Consider the following 11400-nt stretch of genomic DNA (forward strand, 5'->3'; position numbering starts at 1 on the left):
CGGATCCATCTCCAATTCAGATATCGCATTGTTCAATTGTAATTTTATCTTTTTCATTTCAACAACTAAAGATAACTTTTAGCTTATGAACAAAAATAGAATTCTTGTATGATTTATTCCTGTGTTTCAAAGAGACCCCACCCCCTTAAGAACACAGGAATGAGAAAACACGGAAATAGAAAAAAATACGAATATGATAGGAATGCATATGTAAACCTAAGAAACTGGAAATATAGGAATGGTGTGGAATTATGTGTTTGGTTGGTTACAGGAAAAACTAAGGAACTCTAAAGATATCATGCTCTTAGAACAAATTCATGTTACTCCTTTATTCCACCTAGGTATCCTGCTCTTAGGGCTCCTCCAATAACAAGAGTTTAAGTACCGTCTCATAGATATCATCTCATTCTATATGTCCAACATGTAAGGTGTTTTTTATTCAATCCTATCAAGAGAGAGATAGAGTAGTTATATTTCTTATACATTAGCCATTAGGATACACACAAAAAAATAGTTCCTCTCTTCGCGCTACCTCAAAGATTTTTGACCTCTCTCTCCTCCATGTGTCACATTTAGCTTAGAGCTAATTGTTTGAGGTGCACTAATAAAATGTCGATGGAGAGCACCTGCTTGATTAGGCGCCAACTGTAGCCATTAATTCATTGCTTGTCGTTGTTTCCTGTGCACAAGTTATTTCTCATGAGGTATAAGTGGATTCTTTTTTCCAACTACTCCCTTTGTCTCTAAATAAATCAATTCCTAAAATTGTCTTAAGTCAAACTTTTCAAAGTTTGACCAAATTTATAAAAAAAAAGAAGCATTGAAATTTATGACACTAAATTAGTATATTTAGATACATCATAAACTATATTTTCATAATGTGCTCATTTGATGTCATAAATATTTATACTTTATCTATAAATTTTGATTAAACATAAAAAAGTTTGACTTAAGATAAGTCTATGAAATGATTTATTGAGGGACAAAGATAGTATTTTCCTATGAAACCATAGGAAAAATAATTTTTCCTTTAGGAGCCATTTGGTTGATCGAATCGATTCTGATTCTCCCAAGAATCATTTGAAACGACACCAAATGGGTTACGAGTGAAACGTTTCAGCCAAGAAACATTTCATATATTTTGCCAGGACTCCTGAATCGTCCAGTGTGGTTTCACACCGATTCTTTTCTGTTTCTCTTCCCTCCCGTATTTGCTAATGATTTTATTTTTTTACTTATAATCATTTTTTAGTGCAATAAAGATAAGGGATTCAAGTTTGTCCTATGTCAAACTATATTAAGTTTGACCAAATTTATAAAGAAAAGTATTAACATCTACCATATCAAAGAGGTATATGAAAAAAATACATTTCATAATGTATCCAATTAAGCTAATTTGAAGTCACACGTATTTCTCTTCTTTTCTATAAACTTGGTCAAAGTTACTATAGTTTGACTTTAGACAAAATTGGATCTTTTGTATTTTAGGATAGAGGGAGTATTTAAGTTGTTCTTTGCCTAAAAATATATTTTTTGAAACAAATTTTTATTGATATAATTTTTAAGAAAAAATCTTATTAATCGGAATCTAGCATATTTGGATTCATCTCCTAAAACACTTTTGCGAGAATTTGTACCAAATACGCTTTAGGCCCTATTTGGATGCAAAGTATTTTTGAAGTACCGGAGAAATAATACTATGGTTTTATAAAACACTTTGGTTTTTAAAAGCTACTAGGTGTTTGGATGCAACAAATCTTGTAGTCTCAAAAACCATGGTTTTATCAAAACTCTAGTCTTTTTAGAGTTTTAGAAACTCCACTCATGATCTCTTTTTTCTCTATACCACGGTTTTGTGTGTCTTTAGCTTATAAAACCACAGTTTTGTGTTACTACAGTTTTCAAAAACCGCATCATCCAAACATGCCCTTAGTCTTCCTATGGCCTATTCCTATATATAAATCAAAGGATGCTACAAGAACTAAATCCTTACGGTTTTTTTTTTGTATTTCTCCTCCACTCCAAAGGCGCCGTAGCTAAAACTCGATCAACAAGTAATACTGTGATGTAATCTTGTCTTATGCTGCGGCTGCGGTGGTAAAAGAACAGGGATGGTTCGTTAAGGCCTCGTTTAGATTGCGAAAAAATTTCAACCCGATGAATAGTAGCACTTTCGTCTTATTTGACAAATATTGTCCAATCGTGGACCAACTAGGCTCAAAAGATTCATCTCGTGATTTCGAACTAAACTGTGCAATTAGTTATTTTTTTTACCTACATTTAATACTCCATGCAAGCGGCTAAAAATTGATTGATGGAGAGAGAGTGAAAAAACTTGGAATTTGAATGGCATCTAAACAAGCCTAAGTTCTGCCAGCGATATCGATGCCATCTACTGGATTGCGCGCCCATTCACAGGTACATGGTACTCCTACTCCTCTCCTACATTGGCACGTGAAGCCAAGCCAAGCCCCTGCCATAGTGCCATGCAAATGTGCCATGGCCATCATTCCTATGCTGGCTGTAGGTAGGTAGTAGTTCATCTCGCTCGTCTCGTGACCCAATGCCATCCGTATGCACGTACTCGTAGGTACCCGTATTCATTGTGCTCACGTGTACGCCGTGAGCCCCTCAACCAAGATGCATACGGCATGCATGGCCATGCTGCAGGATTAGAAAGAACTTGTGCACTGTGTGTGTGATCGCAGTGACGAGCTAGTGCGTGGCGCTGGCTGGATAGTTGGCATACTTGCTAGCCTGGTTCAGTTCCCGCACCTCTTTGATAATTAGGATGGGGAGTAGTTGAGTTATTGCTTTTCTTACTTATTATCAGCAGATTGTTTTAGATGATACCAAGGTTAAATGGTTATTTCTTGAAAAAAAAGTAAAATGAGAAAAGAGTTAAGGATCCAGAATACCTTATATTTTGGTATAAATTTTGAACTATGGGTTCCATATATTTCGCGACGGTGGGAGTATTCTAGTAATTTTGATCAAGTTAACATGTTAACAAAATATTATGTCACCATGCTAAGTAGCTATATAACCATGTTAGCTTAATATGAAATGATAGTTTCCCCCCAAATCATATAGTGGCATGCGCATACACAAAATACACACAAGCACTCACCCTATGAACACATGACACACACTCTAGCAATCTACTCGTATAAGAGTATCTTTGAAAGATTGAGCAGGTAGATCTTAAGATTGAGAAAATCAAACACCAATGCCAAATCAAGAACTTACATAAGTGGATAAGCTCTACCAAAAAAACCCAACCAACCAAGCTACGCTCAATTTTCTATGTCGCTGCTTTTCATATAAGCTCCATACCCAAACTACATCCCAATTTTCTATCCACGGGCCTTGGACAAGACAACGCTCTCTAGCGGCAGCATCAAGCATGTGCGAAGGTGCGCATGACATCAGGGACCATGGCGCCGCCGCCAGAGGCCTGCCGCACATAGAAGTGACCGGCTATCTCTGACTAGCAGCGTCGCCAGGAATGTTCGCCCCAAGCCATAAAGCATATTAGAGGTGGATTTCATGCCCTTACAAAGTCAAGCAGACACTGCACATAGAAATCACATTTCTAATGGATAGTTTCTTCAAAATTAATTTTTGTCCAATCAATTGTCTTCTCTACAGTATCATCTACCAATCATATGTTTTTGTATCTTGGTTGTCGTGTAGAAATAGTTTCATATACAAGAAACCATTTTCTTCTCTTTCATCTTTAGCTATAATGTCACATCAATATTTTTCTTAGTTGGCACCGTAGCTCAGCTGGTTGGGTTCCTTATGGTGGAACCTGCCCACTCGGGTAAAAGTTCCCGACTTCACACATGTGCTCGTATTTTCCTTAATTTATTTATTCTAGGATTTAGCGGTGCTATTCTTTTAGTGGTAGACGACATGCCTGTCGACAGCGAGACGCATGTGGTGACTTCGTCAATATCACCCCTTTGCCGGTCCAACTTAGTTCTTCGGATATGCTCATAGGGGTAGAGTGTGTGAGCGTGCGTTCATAGGGGTGAGTTGGGGCTCATGTATGTGAGCGTCTGTGTCTATAACTGAGTCTTGCAAAAAAATTAATGACCATAGAAACAATCTAGTTTTCATCTTGAGTGCTTGATAACTCTTTTTTTAAATTACGGAAACTATAATTCCAAATTTCCAGATAAAACCCATGCCTTTTTGCCTCACGTTGCACCGGTGCACGGCATACAATTTTTCTAACGGTCGGGGCCCTCCTTCCACACCAAGATATATTATCTCTTTTTTTATTACACAAACCTACTGCAAGCATATATCCCTGTCAGAATCAGAATGGGGACATCTGCGATCAAAAAAAAAAAGAAAAGAATGGGGACATCTAGCGTCTGGACGTCTGGACGGACGCCCGTATCTGTACGCCGGTGCCATCACCCCTTTCCCGTGTCTGCACCCGATGCGCCCACACGGCCCCGCGCCACCCGGACCGCATGCGCCACCTACCCGACCTACAACACGCGGAGACCGGTCGTGTCTCGTATGCTTTTCCACGCGCATGCAAGCGAGGATATTATGTGACCGCTCGGCGGCACCCCAGCAACTGCAGCAGTTGGTCCTATTGCAACATGTGCAACACCTGATCTATTTTTATAACATCTAGATGAAACACTTGCAACATACATTCTTTACAGTTAAAACACTTGCAACATACATCTGAAAACACTTGCAAAACACCTGAAAACACTTGAAAGCCATTGCAAATGCATGCAACATCCAGATCTAGTTTTGCAACATATAGATAAAACACTTGCAACATACGTATGAAACACTTAAAACATACGCTTGCAACAAGCATGTTATGCAACATCCAGATATACTTCTGCAACATACAGATAAAACACTTGAAACATACGTCTGAAACAACTGAAACACTTAAAACATATACTTGCAACATGCGTATATAGTCATTGCAACATAGACAATATCCAAATGAAACACTTGAAAACATATTTCTAAAACACCTGAAAACATTTGAAACACGACGTCGTCGAAGGCTACCTAGTGGGGAACTATGGTAGCCAACAAGGAGCGCTTGAGTGCAGTGGAGAGGGAGGATAGCGTCAAGCAAGCACCTGGGCATGGTGAAGAACGTCGTGCCGAAGTAGTCGCCATGGACCACGCTGCGTCGCCTCGAAGAACTCGGCGGCGAGTGGTGAGTGGCAGTGGGGAGATAGGAAGGCTGGCAACGGCGCTCGGGCGCGGTGCAGCACGCCGCCGTGTTTCAGCCGCCGGCAACGCGGTCACGGTGGAGCACACCACGGCGGTGCGGGCAAGATGGCGATTCGAGAGTGGGTTCGAGAATGGATGCGGGCGCAGCGGTGATTCGAGAGGAAAGTCACGGAGGTGTTTTTTTATTATTTTAAGCAACGCAAGATGGATGCGTCTGTGCGGATGGCAGTGTTGGGCCCATCAGGTGGGCGTTGAGGCCTACCAACGCACGTCTGGACGAAACGGACGCGGTACCCACATTATTTCTGAATCAGAATTCAGAAGAGATGATCGTCCACCAAGGAAGGATTAAGGAAGGAGGTTAGCTGGTTTGACAATGGCACCGTAGCATGTGCATCATCTGTACTAATCACGCGTCGCTGTACGACTGTGTACAACTAATCCCCAACCAGGCCGCCACTATTATATCTATATACTATAGTGATGAATTATATTAATTGTGCGCGTACCGCATGGTACATAGTACATGTACATGCATGATGTCCGTCCGATGTCCCTTTTTCCGTAGGACTAGGAGAGCAGAGTAGCTGTTTTCTCGTCACCTCACGGCTCACGTGAAGAAGCTTTGCTTTGCAACTGTAGCACGAGCATCTCCAGTTCTCCCTGCGCCTCGCTATCCTCGTAAAACTGTCATACCGAGGACAGTTATATTTTTTTTCCTTGCTCCAACAGTTCCTTAATACATCTCTTTTTTTTTTTGTGACCACTAATATTTTCATCATCTCCCCTCAAGGAAAGGGAGAGATATAACTATCCCAAAATCATGGGACTATCCCAACTACCACTTTTGAGCCATATTTTCTCTTATACTCCTATAAGACCCACCTTTTATATAGGTATTGGGGGAGATATCCTGCAGCAACCCTCCAATTAATCTAGAAAGTGATATTGAGTTACTACAATATTATTTTATTAGGTAAGTTGTATTGGAGAATTACTGGAGATGCTCTAACGCGTGAGTGATGAGGTGAGACTGAGACATGGTCACATGATGAGAGAGACTCTCCAGTGCTTGCTGTAGAGTACCCAAGTACCTTGCTCCTAATCGTGGGAATTATCTGGTCCATTGGGCCTAGCCACTTTGAAAATATATCACCCACTGTAGTTCTGATAACACTCCACTGATGCTTACACGTAGTTCAGACGATCAACATTAACTAATTATAATAGATAACGAGAGCTTCTACTAGTAAATAAGCACCAAAATAAGTTCATCAAGATCCAAACAATTTCAAGCTAAGCACTGTAAGATAGAGCATGACTTTATTAAAAAAATCTAAAACTAGTTTCTTAATTTTTCTGAGGTAAATCAATTTTCTTATTAATTTTCTAAGATTAATCGAGATTTTAGCATTTTCAATTGTGTTATTTTTTCATGTAAAAATATTTGAAAAATTTTAAAACATTTATTTTTATGTTTATTTTTATATTTTTTAAAATTATTTCCAGTCCGATTTATCTAACTGAACTTTGAACTTAGTCTTCTCTTCTGATATGGTACCCATCAGCAAAACCACTATTAAAACTACTCATTAAAACCACCCAGGTTGTAAAAACAAAAAGTTTAAAGAGATAAAAAAACTAGTTTTGTAGTTTAGAGAATGGCCGTAATAGTTGAGGGAGTTTTTTGTTTCCAAGGGAAGCTGAGGGAGGTAATTCGGTAGTTTTTTTTTTTTTTTTTGAGTGGTAATTCGGTAGCTTCTGCCGTGGATCTCCTGACTGACTGACTTGCAAGGCCGAAGCCATCGTAACTACGGCCCAATTTCCCATCCACCGGCCCAGCCCACTGTCACAAAAATTCCCCATCCCTCGGACAAGACAACCCTCTCTAGTGGCGTTGGCGGCGGCGAGCAGGTGCGAGCGCACGGCGTCAGGGACCATGGCGCCGCCGCCGGAGCCCCGCCGCCCGTACAAGCGACCGGCCATCTCCGACCAGCAGCGCCGCCGGGAGCTCGCCCTCCAGGCGCAGTCCTCCCGGCGCGCCGACGCCCAGGCGCGCGCCCGCGCCCTCGCCACCTCCCTCCTCACCACCCAGGCCCCTGCCGCAGCCACCAGTCGCCACGAGGAGGAGGAGTACGACGAGCATGAGGAGGAGGAGCACGAGCACGAGCTCCCCATCGCTGGCGTCGCGGCGGCGGCCGCCGCCTCCAGGCTCCGCGGCCCCGACGCGCGCCGGTGGTTCGCGCGTCAGATCATGCTTCCCGAGTGGATGGTCGACGCCCCACCCCACCTCGCCACCGACTGGTCCGTTCTCACCTCTCGTTCTGCCTAATCGACCTATCTGCATATGTGAATTTGTTGTTTTCATTCATTCAATCCTGTAGTGTTCGCTTGCTGCTCTATTATCCCCCAAAGGTGCCTCCTTTCCTCACTTGCCCACTAACATTCAATTCACTGCTAGTTCAATTGTGGTCAGCAAACACCCCAGTTCTATCTTCGCATAATGTTGTAGTACTACTGGGTTTTAAAATTACCAGGGTTTATTGACAATAAATATAGGAGTTCAATTCAATGCACCAGGGTTTATTGGCAATATATATAGGAGTTCAATTCAATGCTAGTTCAATTGTGGTCAGCAAACACCCCAGTTCTGTCTTCGCATAATGTCGTAGTACTACTGCGTTTTAAAATTACCAGGGTTTATTGACAATATAGGAGGATTGACACTGCTGTTTCCCCCCCCCCCCCCCCCCCCCCCCCCCCCCCCCCCTTTCTACATAGGCATGTTTTTGCCCGACCTTCTGGCAAACGATGTTTGGTTGTGTCATCCAATGGCATGACGATCAGCAGGGTTCGTAACGGGTCCATCCTTCATCGTTTCCCTTCGGCACTACCGAACGGATCAAAGAGAGATATTTCTGGCCCAGCGAGCTCGTACTCCATTCTCGATTGCATTTTTCATGAGGTACCTAAACAAACAGATTCATTTTCCATTTGCTGCAAGTTTCTTGATTCTAAACTTATTTGTTTCCTTTACTCTGTTTCTAATGTTCGATTGTGTTTGTGGTGCAGCCTGATGAGACATACTATATCATTGATATGATCTGTTGGCGAGGCTATTCGCTCTATGACTGCACTGCTGAGTTCAGGTTTTTCTGGGTCAACTCTAAGATTGCAGAAACTTCTGCTGGTGATCCTCCATCAACATACCATAGATATAGATTCAGTGCACTCCCTGTATACGATTGCACTCTTGAGGGTCTCCAAGCAGCATACTCGGGCAGCATGCCCTATGTCAAAGATGGCTTGCTGTTCTACAACAAGTAAAATCCTTATCGTCTTTCTTTTAATATGTTCTAGCAAATCATGTCCACATATATGTTTGTTAACTTCATTCATCAATTGAGGATTCACAATATTTTTTTCTTATCAGGCATGCACATTATCAAGCTGGGATTACTCCCCTTGCCCTGGTATGGAAAGACGAGACTTGTAGCCAATATGTTATTGATACGGACAAGAAGGGAGAAATACCAAGTGAACAACATGTATGTCTGTGTCCTATTGTTTGAGCTATATTATTGCCAACACATTTGAGTATTTGACCATTCTCTTAACAAAAAGAAAAGAATAAGATACATGAAGTATTGCATGTCCCTTACTACTGTTTTATAATTAATAATTTTATTGCATTTGTTTCTTCATGTGCTATCAGCTTGTGTTGGAGCTGCTAGAAGATGGAAGGGTAGTTACTTCTGACGATCCTCCTGTTGCATTTGGCAGCTTGGACAGTGCATTCATACAGAAGGTATTGCTTTGAAATGCATCTTATCCCTATAAATATGAGTAATTATTACATGGACTCATGCACCTTAGTGTTTTCCCATGTTTATAAGGGTGTACATAAACTTCAGTTTGGCATCTGACAGCACCTTCCACATATTGCTCGAAGCTTTGTGTTGTTGACATTAGTGCATGATTATGTTGATAGTTTGTCCTTATCAATAGATTTAGCTCACTTCATGCTCTTATGCTATGTGTGTAGTGATTAATGAATTATTGGTACACTCAGTCTGCACACTAGAAGTTTTAAATTTCTTTGCAATTTGTCTGCCTCCATGATCCATGAACCTGTCTGTTTTCTGTATCTGAGAATGTTTGGATCATTAAACTTAATCTTATATGATATGATTCTACAGTCAAACCTACGACCAGGGAATCTTCTCCGCTTTGCAGTTAGAGATGAAAGTGTGAAACTTGTGGATGGAAAGATGCAGATCGGTCAGCTGCAGTTTGTTGGAAAGCCAAACCGTGCTCGTGCTTTTGCTGACAGCCATTCAAAAGTAAGTTCTGACATGAGAGCGCATTAGTACTCCAAACAATTTCCTATCCATCACATCTACTTATGTTTTCCATTTGTATCTTCAGGTTTTGTTCCAGTATGCAGCAAGGCATGTTCCTCTGAGAATTGAGGATCTGGTTGCCTCCATTCAATCAAACAATATGGAGCTTGAATCCACTGATGTTGAAATGCAAGATTAAGGTGAGGGAATACCATCCATGTCTTTTCATGTTTGTGAATTCTTCCGTTGATTGTTTGTTGTCTTCGGCAATTTCTCTTTTCGAGGTTTTCGTCCATCTGTGATAGGAATCTTTCATAATAAGTATACATGTGCCGATATTTCCTGTTTGATTGGATTCAGGAAGGGGACTTTGTTATCAATTGAAACTTTTGCAACGGATGAATGACAATGCAAAGCTAGCATGTAAAGAGATGCAAATGCGACTAAAGGTCTGTCTCGCTCCTGTTTGTGTGTTGTGGAGCCATTCACTCGACGTGGGTCCATTTTCTAGCATTACCCACTACATGAACACATCCTAGAATCACCCAACACATAGATCACTTTACAACACATTTGAGCGCAAGGATTTTGGTGAAATATGTATATTTTTTTTATTTCTGGTTGTACCAAGCCACATTCAAGGTCTTGAAAGCATTTTGTCTTGTTCACTGTTTACTTGTATGAATTTTGAAATTTGTTTGTTTCCATCTGTAAATAATGATTTCTGCATGTGACAGGTTGAAGATGCAGGCTTTCATGTCAGGATTTCAGCAAATGTCGTGATTGTCTGAAACCCATGTTTTGAAGGAGTACCTCAAGGCCTGTAAAAGGTTTAGACAACGAATGAGTTTTTGGACAGATGAACATTCTGAGCATTGTCATCCACGTGGATGTGACTGATATATATAGTGCAACTCAATGGGTGAAATGGCTGAAAATTGCCGGAAGGAAAAAAATGTTGTATCTACATATTGGATTTCTCCGTATTTGATGATCCTCGTTCCCAACGGGGACATAAATCCTAATACACGAATCTAATTGTCTAACATATTGTCCTTTTTTATTATTATTTAGCAAATCAATGTAGTAGCTGCGAGCTTCTCTCTTGGATGTTTATTGCAGACACTAAAAGGACGCGTTAGCAGTCAGGCGTATATATAATTTGTATATATTATAGAATCTTTATATGCAACAATGAATCGAAGACGATATTAGCTGATAGGTTTTATGTAAAAAATCCCACAAGTGCTTTCTAAAATGAGCCTACAGGCTTCTCTGCTACCACTAGGATGAAGCTAAATTCAGTCATATAGATAGATATGTATATGTATGTCGGCAGCCATTTGTAAATGAAGCCAAGTTCAGCAAGAGTTGGGCTGTCAATGAATGAACCAGTTATCTGATAAAATGTGTTCCGGATGAATCATCCATCATACAGTATATAAATCCAGTCAGTCAGTTGCTCCAGCATTCGAAGCAGCCATGACCGGGAGTTCATCCAAAAGTATATAAATCCAGTCAGTCAGTTGCTCCAGCATTTGAAGCAGCCATGGGCCAAAATTAGTCCAATTCAAACATTCAAAATACTCACCTCACCGGACAGTGCTGATGGAGGGCCACGACGCAGTCCTACAACCGCATCTTATCTGAACCATTCTAAAAGAAGAAGAAACTCACCTCACCACAGCGCCGCGATGACGCTCTCCACCGCGCTTCCCTCTCCACCACGCCTCCCTCTCCATTGCGCCTCCGCTCTGCCAGCCGGCATCTCCTCCGCGCCAGAGCACGACAGCCGGTCTTCCTCCCTCTCCACCGTGCCTCCCGCTTGACG

The 11400-nt window shown here is 41.4% G+C and overlaps 1 protein-coding gene across 3 annotated transcripts; it reads left to right on the forward strand.

Annotated features, from left to right (window-relative positions):
* Positions 1–7084: 7084 nt before the first annotated feature.
* On the forward strand, positions 7085–10691 carry LOC136513149 (uncharacterized). Of its 3 annotated transcripts, none has more exons than XR_010773300.1 (9): positions 7085–7530; positions 8008–8191; positions 8299–8549; positions 8660–8774; positions 8942–9034; positions 9426–9569; positions 9655–9768; positions 9904–10018; positions 10307–10691. XR_010773300.1 is itself a non-coding variant. In XM_066507137.1 (8 exons), the coding sequence occupies exons 1-7, from the start codon at positions 7166–7168 to the stop codon at positions 9766–9768; spliced, it is 1266 nt and encodes a 421-aa protein (XP_066363234.1). In that variant the 5' UTR covers positions 7085–7165; the 3' UTR covers position 9769; positions 10307–10689. The 3 variants fall into 3 exon arrangements, 1 of the variants encoding a protein (XP_066363234.1); XR_010773299.1 differs by having other exon boundaries at positions 9655–9769; positions 9930–10018; positions 10307–10687; XM_066507137.1 differs by lacking the exon at positions 9904–10018 and having other exon boundaries at positions 9655–9769; positions 10307–10689.
* The last annotated feature ends 709 nt before the right edge of the window (positions 10692–11400 follow it).

The sequence above is a fragment of the Miscanthus floridulus genome, chromosome 16 (assembly GCF_019320115.1).
Source record: "Miscanthus floridulus cultivar M001 chromosome 16, ASM1932011v1, whole genome shotgun sequence".
NCBI classification, from domain to species: Eukaryota; Viridiplantae; Streptophyta; class Magnoliopsida; order Poales; family Poaceae; genus Miscanthus; species Miscanthus floridulus.

What these genes read in the sequence shown, in the direction of transcription:
- LOC136513149 (XM_066507137.1), top strand. Translation starts at nt 7,166, where the DNA reads ATGGCGCCGCCGCCGGAGCCCCGCCGCCCGTACAAGCGACCGGCCATC. An exon ending in TCGATTGCATTTTTCATGAG is followed by an intron (nt 8,192 to 8,298) that starts GTACCTAAACAA and finishes TTTGTGGTGCAG; the next exon opens with CCTGATGAGACATACTATAT. An exon ending in GGCTTGCTGTTCTACAACAA is followed by an intron (nt 8,550 to 8,659) that starts GTAAAATCCTTA and finishes TTTTCTTATCAG; the next exon opens with GCATGCACATTATCAAGCTG.